At 59.1% G+C, this 27,543-nt stretch overlaps 2 protein-coding genes and 1 non-coding gene across 6 annotated transcripts in view; all 3 read left to right on the top strand.

Annotated features, from left to right (window-relative positions):
* Positions 1-62: 62 nt before the first annotated feature.
* TRNAM-CAU lies at positions 63-134 on the top strand. Its single transcript has one exon. It is a non-coding gene; the product is annotated as a tRNA-Met (tRNA).
* An 861-nt stretch (positions 135-995) lies between these two features.
* Positions 996-11,706, top strand: NPR1 (natriuretic peptide receptor 1). The gene is given in 27 exon segments (XM_030465180.1): positions 996-1,711; positions 3,115-3,315; positions 3,600-3,730; positions 3,970-3,990; positions 3,992-4,106; positions 4,370-4,461; positions 4,642-4,777; positions 4,864-4,948; positions 5,036-5,156; positions 5,239-5,313; positions 5,424-5,501; positions 6,122-6,226; positions 6,406-6,477; positions 7,047-7,209; positions 7,285-7,440; positions 8,028-8,196; positions 8,275-8,418; positions 8,886-9,078; positions 9,830-9,933; positions 9,935-9,999; positions 10,505-10,533; positions 10,535-10,552; positions 10,554-10,605; positions 10,857-10,894; positions 10,896-10,922; positions 10,924-10,950; positions 11,466-11,706. Coding segments are annotated over 27 exon segments (3,315 nt in total). The 5' UTR covers positions 996-1,026; the 3' UTR covers positions 11,679-11,706.
* A 2,383-nt stretch (positions 11,707-14,089) lies between these two features.
* INTS3 (integrator complex subunit 3) overlaps positions 14,090-27,543 on the top strand; it is a 40,355-nt gene continuing 26,901 nt past the window's right edge. For all 4 annotated transcript variants that reach the window (XM_030465095.1, XM_030465093.1, XM_030465092.1 and 1 more), the window contains exons 1-6: positions 14,090-14,202; positions 17,257-17,340; positions 18,500-18,583; positions 23,220-23,333; positions 23,586-23,670; positions 25,694-25,760. In XM_030465095.1, coding sequence (XP_030320955.1) covers positions 14,113-14,202; positions 17,257-17,340; positions 18,500-18,583; positions 23,220-23,333; positions 23,586-23,670; positions 25,694-25,760 — 524 coding nt within the window. In that variant the 5' untranslated portion in view covers positions 14,090-14,112. The remainder of the gene's footprint in view (positions 14,203-17,256; positions 17,341-18,499; positions 18,584-23,219; positions 23,334-23,585; positions 23,671-25,693; positions 25,761-27,543) is intronic.

Below are 27,543 nucleotides of genomic sequence, written 5' to 3'. Positions count from 1 at the left end.
GGCGCAGTGCGCATGCGCCGTGTACGGACGCTTAGGATCGGAGCTGCCCCCCCTCGGCATGGAGCAGAGTGGCGCAGCGGAAGCGTGCTGGGCCCATAACCCAGAGGTCGATGGATCGAAACCATCCTCTGCTAAGACGGTTTCTTTTCCTCCCCCACTGTTTTTTCATTCCTTCTTCTCATTAATTATTAAGTCATTAATTTCCCTCCCCCCCCACCCCTACGGATTCTTTTGCCCCGCAACGCTCCTTCCTCCCCGCTGACACTGACTTCGTGAGAGAACAGCCGGAGCGTCCCGGCACAGCGGAGGTCACGCGTGTCCACCTGAGGGAGGAGCGCCACGCGTGTCCCCGCAGCGCTGCCACGCGTGTTCCCAGCGGACTCTTGCGTGTGGCAGGGTGCACACTGACAGATGCAGTGTGCAGTGGTGGGGTGCAGCGCGTGTTCCCGGACACCCCCGCGTGTGTCCCCTAAAACCCCCGCGTGTCCCTATGCGCTGCATGGCCCCGCAGCTCCGGTAGCTGCGCGTCCCCAGAGCCACGACGGTTCCCCGGCGCTGCCCGTGTCCCCATCTGTCAGATGTCACCTGCCCATCCCTCGGAGGTCACCTCCCCGTTCCCGTGGGGCTGCCGGGAGCGGGACGCGGGACAGGACCCCCCCAGGGGTGGTGGTGATGTTGGGGGGGAGGTGTTCAGATTTCAGAGGGGGTGTTCAGATGTTCAGAGCCTCCCCCCGGGTGAGACTTCTCCGTAGGGCTGGTGTCCGGCGCTGCGGGGTGTTCCCAAAGGGGTCATGAGTGGGTCCGTTCTCATCCCCCCCACCCAGGGCGGGGATCTCCCCAACCACCACCGGGAGGCCCCATCCTCCCGCCCGGCCCTCGGTGGGGGCGGACAGGAAGGAGTTAAGCTCGGTGTGGATGATAACGGCCCTTTGTGTCACCGGGGGGGTGGAGGGGGGGGGAAGGACGGGGAGGGGGGGAGGAAGGGCTCAGCCCCGCCGCGGAGGGAAAAGCCACTCTCCGTGGGCGATGCTGGCGGTGCTGGCCGTGCTCTGCGGCGCGGTGACGGTAGCGACGGCGACGACGGGGACGACAGCCCTGACATTAGCCGTGGTGTTACCCGAACGCAACCTCACCTACCCGTGGGCTTGGCCACGCGTGGGACCGGCGGTTCGTTTGGCCGCCGCTGCCGTTAACGCCCGCCCCGATTTATTACCCGGGTTCACCCTCCGGTGGGTTTTTGGGAGCAGCGAGGACAGCCACGGGGTTTGCTCCGAAATGGCCGCGCCGTTGGCTGCCGTCGATCTACGGCTCGCTCATCACCCCGACGCTTTCCTGGGGCCCGGTTGTGTCTACACGGCAGCCCCGGTAGCCCGGTTCACCAGCCACTGGCGGCTGCCACTGGTGACAGCGGGGGCCGAAGCCCACGGCTTCGACGACAAGCGGGAGGAATTCGGCTTGACCACCCGCGCCGGTCCCAGTCACCGCAAACTGGGCGAACTGGGAGTCCAGCTTCATCGCCGCTTCAACTGGACCCGTCGGGCTTTACTGGTTTACTGGGACGAGAAGGTGGATGACCGCCCCTACTTCTTCGCCGCCGAGGGGCTCTACGTCCAGCTGCCCACGCTGCGCAACCTCACCGTCATGGACGTGGTTTTCCGCGACGGTGGCAACTTCTCCTTCATCATCCAGGAGATCAAGCAGAAGGGACGCAGTGAGTGCCCGGGAAGGGGGGACATGCCGGCGGGGAGGGGACACCGGGAGCTGACATGGGGAGGGGGACGGGGGTGGCAGGGATGCGGCCAGTGCCGTGCATGGGTGGGCATGGCTGCACGGGGCTCCACACGGGTGGACGTAGGGTGTGCGCGGCTCCACATGGGTGGGCGTGGGGGTACAGGGCTCTGTAGGGGTGGACATGGGTGGACGTGGGTGGACAGCGCTCCACATGGGTGGACGGGGGTGTTCACAGCTCCGTGCAGGTGTACTTGGCTGTAGGTGGCTCCAGACGGGTGTGCACGGGTGTGCACAGCTCCACACGGGTGTACAAGGGTGTGCATGACTGCATGAGGGTGTAATAGGTGTGCACAGCTCCACACGGGTGTACATGGCTACAACATGTGTGTTCATGGGTGTGCACAGCTCTGCGTGTGTGTGCATGGCTCCACATCTCTACATACATGTGCATGGCCCCACACGCGCGCCCACGTCTTTACACGGGTACCCGCAGCAGCACACGCGTGTGCCCGGCCCCGCAGTGTCCCCCGACAGCACACGCGGCTGCTGCCCCGATTCTCACCTTGACACCCCCTCCCCCCGCTCCCCCGCCCCACGGGAGCTGCTGAGCGCGGCCACGGCCACCCGGCCACGGCTGTCCCTGTCGCTGTCCCCGTGGCGGGTGGCACCAGGGTGGCGCCGGGCTGTCCCCTGGCTGTCCCTAGCCTCGCCATCTTGCTGCTTGTCCTGGGTGGGCGCTATTCTGGGGTCCCGGTTGGTGGCACAGCCCAAGCAGCACCCTGGGGGTCCCCGTCGGTCCCACGGCAAGAGGGGGTGGGGGGTGGGACACCCACGGCGGTGGGGCAGGAGACACCCGTGGGGTGAGCGCGGGGCCGGGATCTGCCCGAGAGAGGAGGAAACGGAGTCGGGAAAACAGGAAAAACCTCGGCCCGGAGCCCGTGGGGAGGGCAGGGGTGGGCAGGGCACGGGGAGGGGGGGTCGGCACCTCCGGCTCCTCAACATGACAGCCCCCCCGCACGTCCCTGCTCCCACGGGGGGGGTGACAGGGGACACCCTCGGGGGGGTTGGGCTGGGGGTCCCACAAGATGCTCAGCTGGGGTCTTGGACCCCCCCAGGGGTGCTGAGCAGGGGGCTTGGGGTCACCCAGGGTGCTGGGCTGGGGTCTTGGACCCCCAGAGATATTGGGCTGGGGTCTGGGGGTCCCCTGAGGTGCTGCGCTGGGATCTGGGGGTCACCCAGGATACCGGGCTGGGGTCCTAGGGGTCCCTAGGGGGTGCTGAGCTGGGGTCTGGGGTGCCCCCAAGATTCCGGGCTGGGGTCTTGGCCTCTCAGGGTGCTGAGCTGGGGTCTGGGGGTGCCACGAGCCCTCCCGTCCCCCCACAGTCGTCTACGTTTGCTGCGCCCCCGAGACGCTGCGGGAGCTGATGCTGCAGGCGGGGCGGGAGGGGCTGACCCGAGGGGACTTCGCCTTCTTCTACATCGACATCTTCGGGGCCAGCCTGCAGGGCCAGAGCTTCCCCGAGCCCCAGAGGCCCTGGAGACGTGGAGACCACCATGACGCCAGCGCCCGGAGGGCCCTTCGAGGTGAGCCCAGAGCACCCACAGCACCCACCTGGGCCTGGGAACCACCCAAATGGGTGCACCCCCACGTGTGCTTTAGGAACCCACCCACGTGTGCTTAGGAACCCACCCACGTGTGGCGTGGGGTCCCACCATGGGTATGTGAACCCACCCACGGGTGTATGGGTACCCCCACGTGTGTGTGAACCCACCCACGTGTGTATGGTACCCACCATGTGTCTGCGTGCCCTGGAGCCGTGGTGGTCCCCAGGACCAGTCTGGGACCCATGGCCGATCCCTGTCCCCAGCTGCTGTCCCCCCCCAGGCTGTCACCATCATCACCTACAAGGAGCCCCAGAACCCCGAGTACCCCGAGTTCCTGGCCCGGCTGAAGGAGGAGGCTCTCACCCACTTCAACTTCTCCATGAAGGATGGCTTGGTGGGACACTGCGGGGTGGCACAGGGGACATGGGGACGTGGGGTGGAGCTGAGGACAAGGGGACATAGGGTGGAGCTGGTGAGAGGGACGTGGGATGGAGCTGGAGCTGCTGGGAGTCATGGGATGGAGCTGGGGACAAAGGGACACGGGATGGAACCAGGGGTACAGGTTGGAGTTGAAGCTTCTGGGGACAGGGACACCCCTTGTGCCTTGTCCCGAGCTGTTCACCGTGTCCCCAGATGAACTTCATTGCTGCTGCCTTTCCACGACGGGGTCCTGCTCTATGCCCAGGCTGTCAATGAGACCCTGGAGCGAGGTGGCTCTGTCACAAACGCCTCAGCCATCACCCGACAGATGTGGAACCGCACCTTCTATGGTCAGCCCTGTCCCCAGCCCCGTCCCCAAGCCTGTCCCCAGCCCTGTCCCCAGCCCTGTCCCAGCCCTGTCCCCAACACTGTCCCCAACGCTGTCCCCAACCCTGTCCCCAACCCTGTCCTCATGTCCCCAGCCCTGTCCCCAACACTGTCCCCAACCCTGTCCCCAACCCAGCTGGGTGCTGCCTGTCCCACCCCAGGATGTTTTTATGGGTTCAGAACCTGTGGCCTGGGGTCCCCAAGGTCCCTCCCCCTCTGTCCCCAGGTGTCACCGGCTTCCTGAAGATCGATGAGAACGGGGACAGGGAGAGTGACTACTCCCTGTGGGACATGGACCCGGTGCAGGGGGACTTCCAGGTGAGCCCTGGCGTGGGGGTGGCCATTGCCACCATGGGAGGTTGGGTGGTGGCTTCACACACGCCTCGTTGTGGCACCCGTATGCATGTGGTGGGTTCATATGCACACGTGGGTGGGTGGGTGGGTGGGTGCTTCCTCCCCCCCGTTTCATGCCCTCCATCCTCTTTCTCCTTCTCCAAGATCGTGGCCAACTACAACGGCACCACCAAGAAGATTGAGATGGTGCCAGGGCGTGAGATCCATTGGCCAGGGAACGTGGTCCCCTCCGATGTCCCCCCCTGTGGCTTTGATAACAGTGACCCCCTGTGCCGCAAAGGTGAGGGGTGCTGGGGGGGGACACGCATGACACGGGTGTCCCCACCACGGATGGACCATCCTCACCACCCTCCTATCCCCCGGCAGCCAACCTCTCCACCCTGGAGGTCTTGTCCCTCGTGGTCAGCTTGATCCTTCTGGCCATCATCATCACCTCCTTCTTCATCTACAGGTGGGGGTGGCCGGGGTCAGGGAAAAAGGGACCCTCAGGTTGTCCCCAGAGGTGACAAGAGGTCTCAACTCTGCCCTCCTGGCACAGGAAGCTCCAGCTGGAGAAGGAGCTGGCGGCCGAGCTGTGGCGGGTCCGTTGGGAGGACGTGCAGATGAGCAGCTTGGAAAAACATCTCCGGAGCGCTGGCAGCAAGCTCACCCTCTCCCTGGTGAGCACCCAACTTGTCCCCAAGACCTTCCCGGGGGAGACAGGGACCAGGGACCGGGCTCACCCCACCTCCCTTCCCACAGAGGGGCTCCAACTATGGCTCCTTGATGACGGCAGAAGGGCAGTTCCAGGTCTATGCCAAGACAGCTTATTACAAGGTAGGGGGCTGCAGGAATGGGGACCCAGCACCCCACAGAGCACCCATCACCCCACGGAGCACCCAGCACCCCATGGAGCACCCACCCACCCCCACCCTGTGTCTCCCCAGGGCAACCTTGTGGCCGTGAAACACCTCAACCGCAAGCGCATCGAGTTGACACGCAAGGTCCTCTTTGAGCTGAAACACGTAGGTGGCACCCGGCTCCATGTCCCTTGGGTGGGCTCTGTGTCCCTTGGGTGGGCTCTGTGTCCCTTGGGGGGGCTCTGTGTCCCTTGGGTGGGCTCCGTGTCCCTTGGGTGGGCTCTGTGTCCCCTGAGTGAGCTCTTTGTCCCTTGGGTAGCTCTGTGTCTCTTGGTGGGGTGGGCTCTGTGTCCCTTGAGTGAGCTCTTGTCCCTTGAGTGGGCTATGTGTCCCCTGTGTGGGCTCTTTGTCCCTTGGGGTGGGCTCTGTGTCCTTGGGTGGGGTGAGACATGGCATGGGTCACTGGGTCTGGTCACTGAGAGACAGAATGACAGAAAGTTGTTCGGGGTTGGAAGGGACCTGGAAAGATCATGGAATCCAAGGCCTACAGGATGGTCCCACATCCTGCTCCAGGAATCCTAGTGGAATCATGGAGTCATGGCATGGGTTGGGCTGGAAGGGACTATAAAGCACATCCAGTGCCACCTCCTGCCATGGGGACACCTCCCACCAGCCCAGGGTGCTCCAAGCCCCATCCAACCTTCAACACTGCCAGGGATGGGGCAGCCACAGCTTCTGGGGTGACCTGGGGCTCAGCACCCTCACCCCAAAGAGTTTCCTCCTAGATGCGGGATGTCCAGAACGAGCACCTGACCCGATTCATCGGCGCCTGCACCGACCCCCCCAACATCTGCATCCTCACTGAGTACTGCCCACGGGGGAGCCTCCAGGTACCACCCGGGTCCAACGCTGGATCCTCCACCTCCAGAACCCATCACCCATCATTGGGGCTGCCCAAAGCTGCTCCAAGGGGCAGGGAGCCCACCACAGCAGGGGGATGTTTTCCTCCATCTGGGGACATGGTAGAGGGACAGCAGGAGGGACAGCAATGTGACCTTCACATCTCCAGGACATCTTGGAGAACGAGAGCATCACACTGGATTGGATGTTCCGCTATTCCCTCACCTATGATATTGTCAAGGTAAGGAGGCAGCTCCCAGCAGGGCCACCAGTTCTGGTCGAGGTCCCCAGGTCCCATGAAGGAGATCCCTAATTCCCATAGAGAGGAGATCCCCAGTTCCCATGGGTAGAAAGTCCCCAATTCCCATGAAGAAGGTCCCCAGTTCCCATGGAAGTCCCCAGTTCCCGTAGGGAGGAGATCCTCAGTTCCGACGGAGGTCCCCAGTCCCCATCAAGAAGGTTCCCAGTCCCCATAAAGAAGGTCTCCAGTCCCCATGAAGAAGGTTCCCAGTCCCCATAAAGTTCCCAGTCCCCATGGAGGTCCCCAGTGCCCATGAGGAAGGGTCCCCAGTCCCCATAAAGAAGGTCCCCAGTCCCCATGAAGAAGATTCCCAGTCCCCATCGGGATCCCCAGTCCCCATGGAGGTCCCCAGTCCCCATGAAGAAGGTTCCCAGTCCCCATGGAGGTCCCCAGTCCCCATGAAGAAGATCCCCAGTCCCCATAGCAGGAGATCCCCAGTCCCCATGCAGGGGGTCCCCAGTTGCCATGGGGAGGTGACCAACCAGGTCCTTCCCCTCTCCCCTCCCTAGGGGATGCAGTTCCTGCACAACGGGGTCATCGTGTCCCATGGGAACCTCAAGTCCTCCAACTGCGTGGTCGACAGCCGCTTTGTCCTGAAGATCACGGATTACGGGCTGGAGAGCTTCCGTGTGGCCCCCGACGCCGAGGACTCCCACGCCCTCTTTGCAGTGAGCACCTCACCCGACCCCCACCCACCCACCCAAGGGGTCCCCGCCCACCCTCAGCCCCCTCCTCTTGGTGTCCCAGAGAAGTTGTGGACGGCGCCGGAGCTGCTGAGGATGGAGACCCCCCCGGCCAGAGGCACCCAGAAAGGGGACGTCTACAGCTTCGGCATCATCCTGCAGGAGATTGCCCTGCGCAACGGGGTCTTCTACGTGGAGGGGATGGAGCTGAGCCCCAAAGGTGGGGGGGAAAGGTGGGGAGATGGGCTCAGGGAACAGAGGATGGGGGGATTGGAGCTGCTGATGGGGGATTGGACCTTCTCTGATGGGTTCTTGGACCTGTTGATGGGTTCTTGGATGTGCTGTGATGGGTGCTTGGAAATACTGATGGGTTCTTGGAGCTGCTGATGGGGATTGGACCTTCTCTGATGGGTTCTTGGACCTGTTGATGGGATCTTGGATGAGCTGTGATGGGTTCTTGGGCCTTTTATGATGAGTTCTTGGACCTGCTGATGGGTGCTTGGAAATACTGGTGGGTTCTTGGACTTCCTGTGATGGGTTCTTGGGCCTTCTGTGATGAGTTCTTGGACCTGCTGATGGGTTCGTGGATGTGCTGTGATGGGTTCTTGAAAATACTGATGGGTTGTTGGACCTTCTGAGATGGGTTCTTGGACCTGTTGATGGGATCTTGGATGTGCTGTGATCGGTTCTTGGACCTTCTCTGATGGGTTCTTGGACCTTCTCTGATGGGTTCTTGGACCTACTGATGGGTGCTTGGAAATACTGGTGGGTTCTTGGACTTTCTGGGATGGGTTCTTGGCTCTGCAGAGATCATTGAGCGGGTGAAAAGTGGGGAGCGCCCCAGCTTCCGCCCCTCAGCCAACGTGGGGTGCCACATGGAGGAGCTGGGTCAGCTGATGCAGCACTGCTGGGCCGAGGACATCCTGGAGCGCCCCGACTTCAACCAGATCAAGGTCCAGCTCCGCAAGTTCAACAGGTACCTGCCCCGGCCCCACGGGGGGTGGGTGACCCTAAGAAATGGGTGCCAGGGTGGGTGCTCACCCCCTGCCCGCAGGGAGAACAGCAGCAACATCCTGGACAACCTCCTGTCCCGCATGGAGCAGTATGCCAACAACCTGGAGGAGCTGGTGGAGGAGAGGACCCAAGCCTACCTGGAGGAGAAACGCAAGGCTGAGGCCTGCTCTACCAGTCCTACCCAGTGAGCCAGCTGGGGGTGGGGGTGGGGGGACACAACCCCTCTATGCACCCCCCACCCCTCCACCACCACTGTTCCAGAGCATCAATGGACTTGGGACCCCCATGGTGACCTGCTGGGGACATCAAGGACACCCTGGGGCTTGGGTGTTTGGAAGGGCTGGAGAGCTTCCAGGACCCAAGGACCCCCATGTGGCTCAGGGTGCTTGGAGGGGTTGGGGACCCCAAGGCCCCCCACGAGGCTTGAGCCTTGGATACTTGGAGAACCTGGGGCCACCAAGGACCTCTGTGGCTCAGGGCTGGGGAGTCCTTGGAGGGACCAGGGACAACCCTGTCCCCGCCATCATAGCTCAGGACTGAAGGTTCTCAGAGCCCTGAAGACCTGAGGACCCCCCATGCCTGGCTGGAGGTTGGGGACTTCCTGGGAGAGCTTTGGGCTGTGTCTTGACCCCCCCCCTTTTCCTCCCCCAGCTCGGTGCAGAGCAGCTGAAGCGGGGGGGAGACAGTGCAGGCTGAGGCCTTCGACAGTGTCACCATCTACTTCAGTGACATCGTGGGCTTCACGGCCCTGTCAGCTGAGAGCACCCCCATGGAGGTGGTGACACTGCTCAACGACCTCTACACCTGCTTTGACGCCATCATTGACAACTTTGACGTCTACAAGGTGAGGAGGGGCCAAAGTCTTGGCTGGTCTGGGAAGTCTGGTCTTGTTGTCTACAAGGTCACCTTGGTCACCTTGTCTACAAGAACTTGGTCACCTTGGTCTCCTTGCCTTCAAGGTCACCTTGGTTACCTTGTCTACAAGAACTTGGTCACCTTGGTCTCCTTGCCTTCAAGGTCACCTTGGTCGCCTTGTCTATAAGGTCTCCTTGGTCTTCTTGTCTGCAAGGTCACCTTGTCTTCAAGAACTTGGTCACCTTGGTCTCCTTGTCGTCAAGGTCACCTTGGTCACATTGTCTATAAGCTGTCCTCGGTCTCATTGTCTTCAAGGTCACTTGGTCACCTTGTCTGTAATGGTGTCTTGGTTCACCTTGTTCTATAAGAACTTGGTCACCTTGTCTTCAAGGTCACCTTGTCTTCAAGGTCACCTTGTCTGTAATGTGTCCTTGGTCTCCTTCTCTACAAGAACTTGGTCTCCTTGTCTTCAAGGTCACCTTGGTCACATTGTTTATAGGGTGTCCTTGGTCTTGTTGTCTTCAAGGTCACCTTGGTGACCTTGTCTGTAATGTGTCCTTGGTCACCTTGTCTACAAAGAACTTGGTCACTTGTCTTCAAGGCACTTTGGTCCCCTCGTAGACCAAGGTCACCCAGAGATCTTTGGGCACGTTTCCTCCCAGTCCCACTGGAGACCCCACCCACCCCCATCCCCATCCCCAGTGCTGGTGTCACACCCAGTGTCCCCGTGGTGTCCTCAGGTGGAGACGATCGGGGACGCCTACATGGTGGTGTCGGGGCTGCCGGTTCGCAATGGGAAGCTCCACGCCCCCGAGTGGCACGCATGGCCTGCCCTGCTGGAGGCCTCAGGGTTTCCGGATCAGGCACAGACCCCAACAGCAACTGAGGCTGAGGATTGGGATCCACACAGGTGGGAGGAGGGGGGAGGTTATAGGGATGGGGTGGGAAATGGGGACATGGCAATCTACACAGGTCTGCCAAGAGTGGGACAGGGACAGATGGGGACATGGTGTCCACATGGTCAGCGGGGACAGAGGTGGTGACGGGGAGGGGGGTTGACAGGAAAGGTTGATGGGAGGGAGATGGGATGATGGGGAGGTGACAGGAGAGGTACAGGGAGTGACAGGAGAGTGACAGGAGAGGTAACGGGAGGTGACAGGTGGGGCCAGGAAGGTGACGGGGCAGGTAACGAGGGAGGTGATGAGGGAGATGAGGGAGTTGATGAGGGAGATGACCGGATGGGGACAGGGACAGTGACGAGGGAGGTGACGGCGGTGACCAGGTGGAACAGGGAGGCGATGGGCCAGGTGACGGGGCAGGTGACAGGGGAGGTGACCAGGTATGGACAGGGGAGGTGACGGGGGAGGTGACCAGGTAGAGCCAGGGGGGTGACAGGGGCTGCCGGGTGTCCTGCAGGCCGGTCTGTGCCGGCGTGGTGGGTCTGGAAGATTCCGCGGTACTGCCCTGTTCGGGGACACGGTGAACACCGCCTCGCGCATGGAGTCCCACGGGGAGGGTGAGGGGGGTGTGGGTGGTGGCACCCACGGGTTCGGGGGGGATGGGAGGACACCCCTGCGGGATGTCAGGACTGGGGGGCACCCATGGGGCTGGGGGGGGGCACCCCTGGGTGCGGACAGCACTGGGAGACACCCCAGTGAGAAGGCTGAGGGGAGATGGGGTCGGGGGGGCTCCCTTGGGTGCTGAGGGGATTGGACCCCCCACCCGCGGGTGCCGAGGGGCTGTGTGTGTGTCTGTGTCCCCCCCCAGCCCTGAGGATTCACATCTCGGGGGTGACCAAGGCCGTGCCTGGAGGAGTTTGGGTGCTTCGAGCTGGGAGCTGCGGGGGGACGTAGAGATGAAAGTGAGCCCGACCCCCCCCCCGGACCCTTCCCGAGCCCCCCCGATAGTCCCGACCCCCCCAAACACCCCCGGACAGCCCTGATCATCCCTCCTCCCCCCCCCAATAGCCCTGGACTCCCCCAGTAACCCCAACACCCCCCTAGCAGCCCCAGACCCCTCCTGCCCCCCACAACAGCCCCCCCCGTGGTATCCCCGGACCCCTCCTCTAACAAACCCCCCCTCCCAACAGCCCCGACCCCTCCCCAGTAGCTTCGGACGTCCCCAATAACCCTGACCTCCCAGTAGCCCCACACCACCCCCCAGTAGCCCTGGACCCCCACCCTATAACCCCAACCTCCCCCCCTCAACATCCCTGATCCCCCCCCCCAATAACCCTGACCCCCCCCCAATAACCCTGAACCCCCCCAATATCCCTGCACCCCCCAATAACCCTGACCCCCCCCAATAACCCTGCACCCCCCAATAACCCCGAACCCCCCCCAAAAATGCCGCACCCCCCCCCCCCCTTTTCCGCAGGGCAAGGGGAAGGTTCGGACCTATTGGCTGCTGGGGGAGCGGGGGGGGCAGCACCCGGGGCTGACCCCTCCCACCCAAACAAGACACGGGGAGGGGGGGCTGACCCCCCCAAAACCCCCACCGAACCCGCGGGGCCGTTCCCAGCCCCCCCAATCCCCAGGCTGGGCAGGGGTCCCTCGGGGGGGGGGCTGTACCCCCCTACCCCTCATTTAGGGACACACACACACCACACACGACCACCCCCCCCCGGAGCAGGGGGACATGGATGGGGGGGACACGGGGACCCCCCCAGCCCGCGGGGGGGGTCACTAGAGCTCTAATTTTTATAATAAAGCCGATGTGGACACACTCGCTGGGGGGCTCAGTGGGGGCCCCCCCATGCCCCCTCCCCTTGCACCCATTTTCCCCTCCCTGGGGGGCCCCCTGGTCCCAATCCCCTGGGTGGCCCCGGGGGTCTCATGGAGAGGGATGGGGGGGGGTGTGAAGAAGGGGGCACAGGGGGGGATCTGAGGGGACTGGGAGGGGTCTCACCACTGGGGGGGTCCCCAGAGAAGGGGGGGCTGGGTGGGGGGTGCGGGGGTCCCATGGTATGGGAAGGACAGACAGGGGGGTTTCAAGGGAATGGGGGTCCTCAGGGTAGGGGTTGGGGGGATACGGGGGGTCCCAAGGGCTGGGGGAGGGTGAGGGGGTCCGAGTGGGGGGGACAGAGGGACTGCCCCCGAGTGGGACGGGGGGGTTGGCTGTGGAGATCCCGGGGGGAGTCTCGGGAGGGTCCCGGCTGTGAATGTACAGGAGGGGTCCCGAGGGTGGATCCTGGGGGGTCTCAGGGGGGTCCCGAGTGGTTCCGGGGAGGATCTTGGGGATCCTGGGGAGCCCTGGCTGGGGGGGGCCCGGGAGGTTCTGGAGTCCTGATGTTCCTTGGGGGGGTCCTGAGCGGTTCCCGGGTGGGTCTGGGGTCCGTGAGAGGTCCCAGCCGTGCATGTTCTGGGGGGGCTCCGAAATTCCTTAGGGGGTCCCTGAGGGGGTCTCGAGATCATCTGGGGGTCCCTGGGGGGCACCAGGAGGGGCTGGGAGGGTCCCGGAGGATCCCTGAGGGGTCCCGGCAGGGTCTGGGGATCTCGGGGGGTCCCGCACCGTGGATGCCCTGAGAGGTCCCGGGGGGTCCCGACGGGTCTGGGGAATCCCGGGGGGTCCCGAGCGATCCTGAGGGGATCCCAGGGGGGTCCCGGAGGTTCTTTGGGGTTTCTGAGAGGTCCAGGACGGGTCTGGGGGATCCCGAGGGGTCCCGGGGGGAGTTCTGAGAGGGCTCCGGGCGGGTCTGGGGGTCCCGAGGGATCCTGGGGGGATCCCAGGGGGTCCCAGAGGGTCCTGGGGGGTTCTGAGAGGTCCCGGGTGGGTCTGGAGGGGTCCGGGGGGTCCCGAGGGATCCTGGGGGGATCCCAGGGGGGTCCCAGAGGGTCCTGTGGGGGTTCTGAGAGGTCCCGGGGGGGTCCGGGGGATCCCAGGGGGGTCCCAGAGGGTCCTGGGGGGTTCTGAGAGGTTCCGGGTGGGTCTGGGGATCCGGGTGGGTCCGGGGAGGTCCGGCGAGGTCCCGGGGGTCTGGGGGGATCCATAGGGGTCCTGGGGGGGTTCTGAGGGGTCCAGGACGGGTATGGGGGATCCCGAGGGGTCCCGGGGGGGGTGCTCTGAGAGGTCCCGGGTGGGTCCGGGGAGGTCCGGGGAGGTCCCGGAGGGGACTGGGGGGTCCCGGGGGTTCCCTGGGTCCCGCGGTTCCCGGGAGAGCAGCAGAGGGGCGGAGCGTCCACCGGCTCAGTCCCCGCCCCTTCCTCCCATTGGCTGATCGGCTGCCGAAAGCCCCGCCCCTCACCCCTCCCTCTCCCCGCGCTGTCACTCCGAGCCCGTTCTGTGCTGCCATTGGTCAGCGGGCTGCAGAAGGGGCGGGAGCTTCCGTCCGGTTCGCGCTTCCTCTTCCCCCCCCCTCCACCTCTCCTGGTCCCTCCCCCCCTCTCTCAGTGACTTCCGCTCCGCGGTGCTGGGCGGGGGGTGCGGAGCCGCCCGCTCCCCTCCCCCCCCGCCACCGAGACCCCCGCCCCCGCCGCCCCACGGGACCCCCAGACCCCCTCCCCCCAACCCCGGCAGCACCCGCGGCGCCCGCTCTGCCCCTCCCGCACCGCGGGATCTGTCACCTCCCCCCCCCCCCCTCCTCCCCCGGGACTTCCTCACCACAGGACCACCCCCCCCCCACGGGGGTCTCCCTTCTCCCTTCCCCCCAAAGGTCTCTCCTGGCCCGGCTGACAGGGAGCCCCCTCCCCACAGCCCCCCAGGACGGCCCCGTAGGCCCTTGTCAAAGAGCAGCCCCCCCCCCCCTGCACCCCCTCCCATATTGGGGTGAAGCCCCTAGGAGCAGACCCCCCCCCCCAGCCTCATTGCAGGAGCTCGGGGGTGCTGCTGAGGGGGGGGCTTTCCCCTCAGCACCCCCCTCCCCATCCTCCACCAGGAAGAACTGGGTGGGGGGGGGGAATCGCTAAGCCAAAAAAAAAAAAAAAAAGAAAAAAAGACTAAAAAAGAAAGCGGAGGGGGGGGGGCTCCTCTCACACCAAGCCCCCCCAGATAGGGATTCTCCTCTCCCCCCCTCCCCTCCCCAGCCATGGAGCTGCAGAAGGGGAAGGGGGGAACGGCAGGAGGAGGGAAGTTGCTGCTCTCCACTCTTCTGGATGCCAAGGATGAGTTGGAGGAGGTAGGTGCTGGGGCTGGGGGGTTTTTGGGGGGGGGGGGGTTTACAGGCTCAGCCCCTCCTAGGGGTGCAGAGGTTGCTCCCCTTGCCCATCCCTCAGTTGGGGTTTCTCTGCTCCCCCCCCCAGGACTCGTGTTCCAAACCCTGGGGAACTTTGTGAGGTTTTTCCCAGCTTCCTGTCCAGGTTTGGGATCCACTGGGATCTGTTGTGGAAAAGCCAAGAAACTGCCTGGCTCAACCCCTGGGTTTGTCACCTGCCTCCCAGGGATCTTCCCAAAGCTGTGACTTCCCAGGTGGGAAACTGGGAGAGAGCCTGGTTATTTATTGTGGGATGGAAACCAACGGATTTGGGGCTCATAAAATGAAAGATAAACCCCAACACCCTCCCCCCAACCATTCTGGCTTTTTAATTGCAGGAGGAAACCAGGGAGGTAAATGGAATAACTGAGTCTCAAGGTCTGGGAAGTCTCTTTTGCTGTTTGTTTGGGTATTTTTATTCCTTTCAAGCTCTCATCAGTCCCCCTGTGTGTTTTGGGTTCTGGCCAGGGCTGGATAAAACATTCCCAGCTTCCAACCTGCGTGGCCCAGAACTTCAGTTGGGGGTTGAAAAGCAGCTCCAGGGTTTCCTGGGCTCTGGGTTGCTCTCACCTGGACTTTTCCTGGGAGCTTTGAGCCTGGGAAGGAATCCCCAAGCAGTCAGGGGGTGTGGGGTTTGGTTCAGGTGATTGTGAGGAAACAAAAACCAGGAGGAGAATCCCAGGAGTGTTTTTTTTCTCCAGTGAGGCTTCTCCTGCCTCTCACATCACTGGAAAAAAGGCTTCAGGGGCCTCAAAACCTCCTCAGTTGGGAGAAACTGCTTGGAATTTGTGCTCTCCTCCTGGTTGCTGCTGGATTTCCATCACCAGTTTCATCTTTCCACCTTCCAAGGCTCCAAAAAACAGGAACTGGAGAGGACAGGGGAAGAACCAGGTGTGAGGGTTGGGTTCTGGCAGTCAGGAGGCTGCCACGTTGAGGGAGAAAACCTCCTTGTCCTCCTTGTCCTCCTTGTCCTCCTTGTCCTCCTTGTCCTCCTTGTCCTCCTTGTCCTCCTTGTCCTCCTTGTCCTCCTTGTCCTCCTTGTCCTCCTTGTCCTCCTTGTCCTCCTTGTCCTCCTTGTCCTCCTTGTCCTCCTTGTCCTCCTTGTCCTCCTTGTCCTCCTTGTCCTCCTTGTCCTCCTTGTCCTCCTTGTCCTCCTTGTCCTCCTTCTCCTCCTTCTCCTCCTTCTCCTCCTTCTCCTCCTTCTCCTCCTTCTCCTCCTTCTCCCCTTCTCCTCCTTCTCCTCCTTCTCCTCCTTCTCCTCCTTCTCCTCCTTCTCCTCCTTCTCCTCCTTCTCCTCCTTCTCCTCCTTCTCCTCCTTCTCCTCCTTCTCCTCCTTCTCCTCCTTCTCCTCCAGTTGTTCCCTTTCTCCCAGTAGGAGCAGCTGGTGCCAGTAGGATGGATGCCTCTGTTTGGGGGGTGGCAAAGGGGGTGGGAAGGACTGGAGCATGAAAAAAAAATAATAATAATCTCATCCCAGGTGTTAACCCAAAGAAATCATCCTCTTGATCTCCTCTGGGGTTTGGTGGAACTCCTGGAAGGAAGATGAAGGATGAGACTTGCTCAGAGGCAGAAATCCCATGTTCAGGGAGAGGGGGAGAAGTTGGGGCCTCTCCAGTTGATCCCAAGGAGAGGGATCACTGCCCCCTGATCCCAAGGAGAGGGATCACTGCCCCCTGATCCCAAGGAGAGGGATCACTGCCCCCTGATCCCAAGGAGAGGGATCACTGCCCCTGATCCCAAGAAGGGATCACTGCCCCCTGATCCCAAGGAGAGGGATCACTGCCCCTGATCCCAAGGAGAGGGATCACTGCCCCTGATCCCAAGAAGGGATCACTGCCCCCTGATCCCAAGGAGAGGGATCACTGCCCCCTGATCCCAAGAAGGGATCACTGCCCCCTGATCCCAAGGAGAGGGATCACTGCCCCTGATCCCAAGGAGAGGGATCACTGCCCCTGATCCCAAGGAGAGGGATCACTGCCCCCTGATCCCAAGGAGAGGGATCACTGCCCCTGATCCCAAGAAGGGATCACTGCCCCCTGATCCCAAGGAGAGGGATCACTGCCCCTGATCCCAAGGAGAGGGATCACTGCCCCTGATCCCAAGAAGGGATCACTGCCCCCTGATCCCAAGGAGAGGGATCACTGCCCCCTGATCCCAAGAAGGGATCACTGCCCCCTGATCCCAAGGAGAGGGATCACTGCCCCTGATCCCAAGGAGAGGGATCACTGCCCCTGATCCCAAGGAGAGGGATCACTGCCCCCTGAGCCCAGCACTCTGCCAGCAGGTCACAGCTCCAAGACATTTTCTGGTCCTGAACTTCCTTGCCAAAGTCTTCCTCCTGCTGGCCCCTTGGCTGCCTTTTCTGCCACCAACTCAGCTCGTTTCTCCAGGGGGATTTTTCCAACTCCCATTTTTTCCACTGCTGGATCTTTTCCTCCCTCTTCAAGCCCCTTTGATATGCAAAAGAGTTGCTAATTAGTTGCTTGGATGTGTTTGCATTTTAATCAAGAAATGACCCTCGAAAAATAACCTTCTCCTCACCCCCTGCTTGTTTGTCTCAGGCTCCATTTCCTCCTCCTCCTCCCTCAGCTTCCAGGGCTCCCTCAAATCACCCCCCCTGCCCAAAAAGCTCCTGGAAGTGGTGCCACCAGCAAAGAAAACTGGATGTGAAGGAAATAGATTGGATTTCAGGAAGAATTCCTTGACTGACAGAGTGTGTGTGTGTGGGGGGTGTCACATGTTTAATTTTGGGCAGAAGAAAACCCAAAATTGGGGATAAATGAAACTCCTCCAGCTGGGAGGAACCTTGGAGCCTCGGCAGGAGCCCAGAGCAGCGGTCGCCGGCTGCTTCCCCACCTTCCAGGTGCTTTGGGTGGGGGTTGAAGCCACCTCTGTTGTGTTTTTGTGTCAGGCAGGGGGTGCTGGAGTGGATTTGTTGCTTCCCAGTTGATTTTTGAGGTTTTTTTCCCTCTTTTTCAGAGACTGGAAAGGTGTGTGGGCATCGTGACCTCGCTGACCAGCGGCCTCTCGGAGCGCGAAGCCAACGATGCCCTCAATGCCCACGTGAGTGTCACCCCCTCCAGAGCCACCCAGTCCTCCCTGGGTGACAGCATTCTGGGTCCATTGGACCTTCTGGGCTCTCTGAGGATGGAGAACAAGAGGCCCTGGGGCCAGAGCCCACTGTGCTCTCAGCCTCTCCAGCAGCAGACAAACCAACACCATGGCTTTAATCCTTGGGCAATTCCTCTTGAAAATCCAATGCCAGGATCCTTTCCCCCTCTGGTTTTGTCCTCCTGTATCCCTCAAATCAGCTTTTTTTCCTGACCTCCCAACATCCAGACTCCAGATCCCTGAAAATCAGTTGAAAATCCAATGCCAGGATCCTTTCCCCCTCTGGTTTTATCCTCCTGTATCCCACAAATCAGCTTTTTTTCCTGACCTCCCAGCAACCAGACTCCAGATCCCTGAAAATCCAATGCCAGGATCCTTTCTCCCTCTGGTTTTGTCCTCCTGTATCCCTCAAATCAGCTTTTTTTCCTGGCCTCTCAACAACCAGACCCCAGATCCCAGGAGAATCCAATGCCAGGACTCTTCCACCCTCTGGTTTTGTCCTCCTGTATCCCTCAAATCAGCTTTTTTTCCTGACCTCCCAACATCCAGACTCCAGATCCCAGGAAAGGGCATGTTGAGGGATGGAATATTTCTCTGAAACCCTGTGTGGGTCTTAAAATACTCTTCCAGCAAGCTGCAGATGTTACCCTATAAGGAGAACTGTCATGGAAAATGGGAATGGGCTCACAAACATGGTTGTGGATTATTTTTTTTTTTGCCCTCCCCAGAACACCTTGGGGTTGTCAGAGGGACAGGAAAGGCTCAGCAACCCAGGGCTCTGAAATTCTTTCCCACTTTGGGAGAAAAAAACCCAAAACAATAAAAAAAAAAGTAGAAAAGTCCATGGAGAAAAGCAGAACAAGGCTGAGGGATCTCCTGCTGCCCTGTTGGGCTTTGTCACCTCTCAGGAACCTGAAATGGGGGAGTGAAAGCTGCTGGGAAGTTCTTGGTACTGAGAGATGTCCAGATGTGGCTTTAGCCCCTCCTGATCCTGCTTGGAGTCCTCCCAAGCTCCTGGCTGCTCTGTTGAGCACCATTCTGTGGGCTCAGGGTGTTTTAACTCCTTCCAGTCCTTCCCTTTCCTCTAACCCCTCTTTTTTTTCTCTCTCAGATCTGCAAAGGAACCCCCCAGCACGAGGAGATCTGCCTGGGCCTTTTCACCCTGGTTTTAACTGAACCTTCTCAGGCTCAAAAGGTAAAAAAAAAACCACCTTGGGGAGCTCAGGAAGTTTGGTCACCAGAGATTTTTTTTTTTTTTTTTGCCTTGGGGCAAACTCCTGCCATCAGGAAAGGTTCTTTCACAGCCCCAGAATTAATTAGGGTTTTTTGGTTTTATTTCCCTGAGAGGTAAGTACTGAATCTTCAAGGAACTCTTGAGCTTTCCTGATTTCTGCCTTGTCCAAAATGGATTTCCATGCTGGAAACCAGGTGGAAATGCCTGCAGTAGACTTCTGAGGAGGAATTTGTGTTCAGTTCCTACAGAAAATTGCTCTATTAATTTCACAGACAGGATTTAATATTTAAAGAGGGCTTTTTTTTAATTAAGGAGGCTGGAAAGTCCATTTTTTCAAATTGTGGTTACTCACCTCCAGGAAGATGATTGATTTTTTTTTTTTTCTATTCTAAAGATGGAGGATTTAATGCTACAAACTGGGAATGCTGGGGGAGGAGAAAAGGAGTGGAAAATAATATCTTATTGCAGAAATAAAGATCATTTGCAGTGGCTGGAAGGAGAAAAGCCCCATGGGAAGTGCCAGGGGGGTCCTTGTTTGGCTGCATTTGTGTTGTGAGGTGACTCAGGGAACTGGAAAGGGTTGGAGTGGCCCTCTTGAAGCTGGGGATGCTCTGAAGATCCTGACCTCATGGAATATTGCCTCTGGATTTCATGGCTCCTATGAGGGCAGAGCTCTCTCCACCAAAGCAATGGATCCATTCTTGGAACTCGTCGCTGGATCTGGAGCTTCTGGGTCTGGTTCTGCCTCTTGTGCTGAGCACCTGGAAACCTGGAGCAGCTCAGAGCACCACTGAACACATCCCCCTAGAAATCCCTTGGGATTTCTGCTTGCTGACTGCAGCACTCTCCAGGATGGGTTTCCAAAGGCTGAGCCTTCTCCATGTGGAATAAAACACCCTTCTTCCCACTGGGATGTGGGGGATCTCCCAAGGATGTGGATCCTGCTGGGCTGTGGTGGATCCCATTGGGCTGTGGTGGATCTCCCAGGGATGTGGATCCTGCTGGGCTGTGGTGGATCCCATTGGGATGTGGTGGATCTCCCAGGGATGTGGATCCTGCTGGGCTGTGGTGGATCCCATTGGGCTGTGGTGGATCTCCCAGGGATGTGGATCCTGCTGGGCTGTGGTGGATCCCATTGGGCTGTGGTGGATCTCCCAGGGATGTGGATCCTGCTGGGCTGTGGTGGATCCCATTGGGATGTGGTGGATCTCCCAGGGATGTGGATCCTGCTGGGCTGTGGTGGATCCCATTGGGATGTGGTGGATCTCCCAGGGATGTGCTGGATCCCATTGGGATGTGTTGGGAATTATCCAAGCACTGTTTATTGAGCACAAACCTCACAAGAGAGGTGGAAGCAGAGGTTGAGCAAATCCATCCTGCTTCAGTTCTCCATCTTCACAGCATTTTGTGGCCATCCCACCACAAGGGACCAAGAGAAACCATCCTGGAACCTTCCTCCTGCTCCCCTCTGCTGGAGGGGGGAAAACTCTGGGTCCTTTGTCACTGTCCCTCCAAGCTGGCAGCCTGGGGCCACACTGGGATCCTCCTGGGGACCTTCCTGAGGGGTGACTGAAGGGGCTCCTGCTCCCTGGGGGCTGCTTTGGGGAGGAGAAATTGGGTCTGACAGCCTGCTGCTCCCTGATGTCACCTTCTGCTCCCTGATGTCACCAGTCCTGGGGCCAGGCAGGAAGAATGGGAAAGCAGGCAGGGATTTTCCTGCCAGGCTTTGGAAGGGGTGGAATCACTCCTTGCCCACGAAGGGGGTGAACTCTTGAGTATCCTGGTGGACACGGGGTCCTGGGAGAGCCCTGGGATGGTCTCCCAAAGGACAAGAATCCTGGGATGGCCTCGGAGGGGACAGGAATCCTGGGATGAGGATTTGCTGCTCATCCTCCAGCAAGCAGCCCCTGGGTGCAGGACACTTGGTGCTGGTGCAACCTTGGGTGTCAGCACCCAACCCAGTGAGGTTGAATCAAATACACCCCACGAGGCTTCCCCACCTTCCCAGGACCTGGTTTGCCCCCTCCCCCCCAAAAAAAAAGAAAAAAAGAAGGGCTCTGGGGGTGGCCCCGGGTCTCTCCCAGGGCATTTCAATGCTCCTTGGGCCAAGCAGAGGGTGCTGCTCAGGGCAGCCACTTGGTCACCTTGGGTGCCTGTCCCCAGGCAGTGGGTCCCTCACAGGTGCATGGAGGGGGAAGTGGAGCTTCCTCAACTTTTCTCCCAGTTGCAAACCCAATTCCTGTGCTGGGGATTGGGTCACGGAACCGCTGGCTCTTCCCTCCCCGTGGGGCTGAAGCTCAGTGGTTTCCTCCTCACCATTTTTTTTGGGTTTTTTTTGTTGTCTGGACACTCCAGGCAGGAGAGATTTGCTCTGCTTCAGCTGCAAGGAGGGAGGGGACACTCGGGGAGGGACACTCGAGGTGGGGGACACTTCACTGCCCTTCAAATAGCAAAGTGACAGCAGCTGATCCATCACCGCTCCCTCCTCCGCCCGGCACCTGGAGCTTTAATTAATGTTGGGATCCAGGATCAGAGGGCACAGAACCCTCCCTGACATCTCCTCCAGCATCCAAATCCCTCTCTCCTCCACCCGTGGGTTGTTTTTTGTTGTTTTTTTTTCTCTCTTCCTTCTCCCCTCCTTTCAATCACAACATTTTTTCCTTCCTTGCCCTTAATTAAAGGGAGCGGTGGCTCCGCTCTGCCGAGGGTAGGGAGGAGGGGATGGGTTTGTGGCAATAAACAAGAAATTCAGGTTCTCTCCCCACCCCCCTGGAGATATTTCCTCCAAGCCCCTTCCTTTGGATTATTGGTTCCATCCCTGGTTCCCCCTCCCTCTTCCCTGAGGCTCTTGGGCAGGGGTCCAGGAGCCTGAGGAATGGGGTCAGGGTTAGGGTTAAGGTGAGGGACAGGCTGGTGACATCTTGTCATCCTGGTGGAGTGGGACTTGTTCTCCCAAGGGCTTCTTCTCCAGTTGTGCTTTGGGCCAAGGAGCAGCAACATTGTGGATGGTGATTTGGGTTTTCTGCAGTGTTTGGCTGTGGGATTTGAGGTCAAGAGCTGCCAAACCTTCTCGAGGTAATAGGATTGTGGTGGCCTTCCTGCCAGGTCTTAAAAACCACATCTAAATCCCTTAAAGAGTCTCTGAGCTGGTTGTTCCAGCCCTTCTGGGCAGGAAGGTTGGATCACAGGACCTCTTGGTGGCTTTAAATGCAGATGTGGACACTGTACCTCGTCCACATCTGGTGGGAAACCAAAGCCCCTGAGTTTCACCCAGCTCAGGGGGACTTCTGGGACCACAGAACCTCCAAAAAGGGTGCAGAAAAGCAGTGAGAGGGGGGTGATGGGTGGTGGGGTCCAGGCAGGGCAGGGAGAGGACACCACTGGTGTCTTCCAAGTGTAATGAAAGCTTTGTCTGACCCCAGGCAGAGCCTGAGGCACCCAGCAGCACCCACTCCTTCCCTCTGTCCTGGACCCAGATTTTCCCATCAGGGCCATGTTTGGGGTTCTTTTCTTGTTGTTGTGGTTCCCTGGCCAGGTGGTGATCTGCCTGGAGACTCAGAGTCTGGCTCTGCTTTGCTGGGTATCCATTTAGCATTTCCAAAGCAATTAAAGGCCCCAAAGAGTCTACACCTCTTGGATTTGATTTTTAATGTTGTTTTTTTTTTTTTAATTATTTTTTTTTTTACCCAGAGCTCTATGAACAAGGGAGGGAGCAAGCCTGGAGCATATGGAGCCTCATCAAAGAGATCTTTGGAGGCCTCATTAACTCTCCAAAGGAGGCTGCAGAGACCAGACCCCTTCTCTCTGGAAGATCTGTGACATTTTCCTGGCACAAATTAACATTCATGCAGAACCCACTTAGCAAATTACTTCCTAATCACCCTCCCACTTCCCCCCTGCTGCTGTCCTGGCCACCAGGGAAGGCAGAGCCAACACCTTTGCTTTCTGCCCACTGGTGACAAATGGGGAAAGTCAGAGAATCAGCATGGTGAGAGGCTTGGGAGGGAACTTTCAAGCTCAGACCTTCAAGTCCTCCCTTTCCCTTCAGCCCCAGCAAATCCCTGGGTTTGGAGCAGCAGGCAGGATGTCTGGAGTTCCAACCCAAATCCAGCCCAACCCTGTGGAGCAGTTTGGAGCCAAACAGTCTCCAAATCCACCTCTGCCTGCCCTGGGAAAGCTGCTGTGAGCAGGAGCCATGGGACAATCCTGCATCTCCAGGGAGCTCCCGTGGTGCTGGGAGCCCAAGCTCAAGAACCTTCTGTGTGGTTCTGGTTGACACTGGTGCCAGGGAGGCTGGAGCAGAGGGTCTGGAAATGGCTTTTATTAATTGCTCCTTCCTGAAGGAGCTGTGTCTGTCTTTTCTCTCCAGTGTTGGTCACTCCAGGGTGGTGGCAGAGTGCAGGGAAGGCTGGGATGAGGGGACAGGGACAACCCAGTGAGAAACCTGCAGCTCCTGGGCTGAAATCCTGAATCCAGGGCATGAATGGCTCTCCCTCTCCTTTTTCCTTGAGATTCAGTTCTTTGCTGCTACCTTTGAGAAAACCATTGCCTGGTTTTTCTTGGGGTTCCTCACCTCTGACCTTCTCCTCTTCTGCAGTGCTACAGGGACTTGGCCCTGGTGAGCAGAGATGGGATGAACATTGTTCTCAACAAGATCAACCATATTCTCATGGAGAAGTACTTGAAACTGCAGGACACCTGCAGGACCCAGGTGAGGAGAAACTTCCCCAGATCTCCCCCTTCCCAGCCACCAAGGGTTGGAGCAGGATGAGGGTTGAAAGGTGGAGATCCCTGGGGAGGTTGGAATGGGGAGGTCCCTGGGGAGGAGAGGGGGGGGTGGTCAGCACCCATGGAGCTCCTTTAGTCCAGGAGTGACTTTTGGAAGGGGGAAATGTAGAAGAGAGGTGTCCTGGGGTGTGGTGGGGGGGTGGCCAAAGCTGCTCTGACCTCTCCCTCTGCCCAGCTGGTGTGGCTGCTGCGGGAGCTGGTGAAGAGTGGGGTGCTGGGTGCTGATGGTGTCTGCATGACCTTCATGAAGCAGATTGCAGGTGAGTTGTGCCACAGGAGTGAGGTGACAGCTGCCTGTGTCCCCTCCCTGCTCCTGCCAGCAGGGTTGGACACTCTTGGTGCCATCCCCTGGCTCTTGGGAGGTAGCTGGGTCTGGGCAGGCTTCCCCAGCAGCTCCATAACCACCCCCTGGCAGGCAGGAGCTGTGCCCAAGCCTGCCCTGACCTGTAAGGGGAGGAAAATTCTCCAGGGAAGTTGGAGCAGAGGATGAACCTTGGAGAGGCTGTAGCTCCCAAGAGCCTCTTCGAGGGGTGAATCACAGAGGGAGCCAGGAGGCTTCTGGCAAATGCTGGAGCTTTAAAGAAGCCTCCAGGAAGTGTTCTGGTTCCTGTTGCTGACAGTTTTTACAGAGTCACAGTCTGCTTGGGGTTGGGACATTAAAGCTCATCCAGTCCCACCTCCTGCATGGGTAAGGACAGCTCCAACCAGCTCCAAGCCCCATCCAACCTTCAACACTGCCAGGGATGGAGCAGCCACAGCTTCTGGGGGCAACCTGGGGCTCAGCACCCTCACCCCAAAGAATTTCTCCCTGATGTCCAATCTCCAGCTCCCCTCTTGCAGCTGGAAACCCTTCCCTCCCATCCCATCTCTCCAGGCCCTTATCCCAAGTCCCTCCCCAGCTTTCCTGGAGCCCCTTCAGGCACTGGAAGGTGCTCCAAGGTCTCCCCAGAACCTTCTCTTCTCCAGACTGAACACCCCCAACTCTTTCCCCCTGGCTCCAGAGCTGCTCCAGCTCTCCCAGCAGCTCCAGTACCTCCTTTGGACCAGCTCCAACAGCTCCATGTCCTTCTGCTGGGAGCTCTAGAACTAGACAAGAAGTTTAACTGTACTTAACAGGGGACAAACCCCTGGGGGGGATGTGAAGGGGGGGCTGCACAAGAGCCCCAGAACCACCCATAGTCCCTGCTTTGCCCTTTGGGATGGCAAAACCCATGCACGCAGCTCCTCGGGAGCTCCTCAGAGCTTCAGGGGGGACCCTGAAGTCAGTAGCTCCTCCAGGGAGCTGGCAGTGGCCATCTGTGTCCCCCCAGTGTCCCCCCCCCAGCCCTGGGTGCATCCCCCCCCCCAGCCCCACGGACGCTTTTCCGGAGCAGCAGGAACGGGGCCTCTTCCGTGTTCTGAGCACTGACGTCCACCAAGGAGGAACTGATGTGTGTGTGTCCCCCATCAAACCTGACATTTGTGTTCAGGTCACCTCTGCCAAGCACCAGGCTTGGAAACTGCTGTGTCTGCTCCTGGGGGGAGGAAGGAGAAGGAAAGAGGGGGGAGGGTCCTGAGCTCTGGCCAAGCTCAGAGAATCGCGGGATATTTCATGTTGGAAAAGACCCTTGGGATGATGGAGTCCCAACCATCACCCCCACTCTGCAAAATGTTTTTCCCCTAAAATCCCATCGAAACGACCCTGAAACCCATCCAGGAATGGGAACTCAGCCACCCAGTGGGGACAGGGGATGGTGGCAAAGGCCATGGAGCTGCCCCTTGGGTTGCACCTCCCTGCTCGGGGGCCCCTTTTGCTCTGGAAGGAGGGGGCTGCCTCACTCATCACTATTATGATGCCTTAATTGTTAACAATGCCTTAATTGTTAACAATGCCTTAATTGCTAACAATGCCTTGATTGTTAATGATGCCATTGTTTGGGGCTGGCCTGGGTTAGGGGTTGGGGATGCCCCTGGGAGCAGGAGGAATCCCTGCTCTGCTCCAGCTGAATGCTGAATAAAAGCTCAGGTGCAGAAGCAACATAAAGAAAGCCATTGGAATGGAATCATCTGCCAAGCTGGAAGGGATCCATCAGGATCAAGTCCAACTCCTGTCCCTGTGCAGGGCATCCCCAAGAATCCCACCATATGCCTGAGGAATCAGCTGCCTTGCTCAGAGGAGCTTTCTGTGTTCTGCTGGTTCAAGGCCTGGGTTAGCTCTGAGCTTGGTAGAGTTTGGGTTATGGTTGGATTCAGTGAATCTTCAAGGGCTTTTCTAACCCAACTTGGGGATTCTTTGGCTTTCAGGTGGGGATGTGACAGCAAAAAACATCTGGCTGGCTGAGAATGTCCTGGAGATCCTGACAGAGCAAAGGTAGGGCTGGGAGGGAGGTGGTGGCAGAGCTTGGGGTGGGCTGGAGGTAACCACAGCCAAACCTGGCTGGGAGGGTGCTCATCCTGCTTAGCACAAGAGGAGCAGATTTTGGGGTGTCTGATGGGGTTTCCCACACAAAAGACTTTGGTGCTCATTCCCTGAGAGTGACCAAGCAGATTTTCAAGCCATGGTGTGAATTTCCAGCTCTCAGAAGGTTGTGTGGGGGGAGGGTGGTCTGAAACCATAAAATCATGGAATGGGTTGGGTTGGAGGGACCTGAAAGCTCATCCAGTTCCTAAACCCATGGGCAGGGACACCTCCCACCAGTCCAGGTTGCTCCAAACCCCATCCAACCTTCACCACTTCCAGGGATGGGGCAGCCACAGCTTCTGGGGGCAACCTGGGGCTCAGCACCCTCAGAATGCAGAATAAGAAAGAAGGAATTCCTTCCATTAGCAAAGAAATCACTGTGGGGTTTGCAGAGGGAGATAATCTTCCCAGATGCCTCTCCCTGAGCTGTGGGGACACAGCTGTCCCCTAACATGTGGCACCCAGAACGTGGGTCCAGCATCTCCTCTGGTGCCTGAGGAGCTCCAGCCCAGGGCTATTTTCTTCCTGAGTTGGGCTGAGCAGTGGGGGAGGAGTTGTTCCTTTGGGAGGAGCAGGACAGACTTAATTCCAAAAAGCTTCCTGTGTTTCAGCAGCTCCTGGGCTGCAATTTTAATTTGGTGTGGACAGGCCATCTGGGAAATATTGTCCTCTGGGCTGGGGTATTGTCCTTTGTTGGCAACAAAGCTGCTGATGGATGATAAGCAGGATTCCAACCTGCAGCCTCTGCCTGGGCAGAGTTGTTTTGACAGAACCCAGAGCTTTTCACCCCAGGCTTCTCCCCAAATCCCTTTTTTTTCTTAACAATCCAGTTGTTAAAGCCTTTCTTTGGCAGCAGTTAAGAGTCCTGGTGATGTTTATTCCTGGATTGGCTGTGCTGCTCTCAGTGCCACCCAGTGCTGCCCCAGGCCTGGGAAGGAGAAACCACCTGGGATCTTCTGGACTTGATTGACCTTCAGTTCTTTGCTTTCTTGCCTTCGTTGTCTTTGTGCTCAGCTCTTCTGATCCCAACTGGATTTAACCATGGAATGAGTTAGGTTGGGTTGGAGGGACCTTAAAGCTCATCTATTCCCAGCCCTCCATGTCCCCCAGTGCCACCTCTGGAGGTGAAGCTGCAGGAGAGAGCTCTGAGCTTCCCCCTGGACTTCCTCAGAGGAGCAGATCAGAGGTTGGAACCCCACAGAGGGGTTTGCTGGAGTTCCAGTGGGTTGTCCCACAGGAAGGATCTGAGGAGGAGGAGGAGACTTGGGTGGGAACCAAGGGGGAAGAACCCCCAGCTCTCCATTGGGATTTCTGTGTTGGTTAGAAGGACACGGAGGTGCTGGAGAGGGTGCTGGTTCTGGGGTCTGGAGAAAAACTCTTAGGAGGACAGGCTGAGGGAACTGGGAATGTTCAGCTTGGAGAAGAGGAGGCTACAACTCCCTGAAAGGAGGTTGTGGTGAGACAGATGTTGGCCTCTGCTCCTTGGGACCAGCGGAGGACAAGAGGTGATGGGGTCAAACTCTACCAGGGGAGGTTCAGGTTGGATATTAGAAAAAAATTCATCACAGAAAGAGTGAGGAAACATCGGAAGGGGCTGCACAGGGAGGTGGTGGAGTCACCATCCCTGGAGGTTTCAGAAGATGGGGAGAGGAGGTGGAACAGGGAATGGGACAGGGGCTGTAGGGTGGCTGCT

The sequence above is a fragment of the Calypte anna genome, chromosome 25 (genome assembly GCF_003957555.1).
Source record: "Calypte anna isolate BGI_N300 chromosome 25, bCalAnn1_v1.p, whole genome shotgun sequence".
Taxonomy (NCBI): Eukaryota; Metazoa; Chordata; class Aves; order Apodiformes; family Trochilidae; genus Calypte; species Calypte anna.
This window is presented reverse-complemented; position numbering and strand designations above follow the sequence as displayed.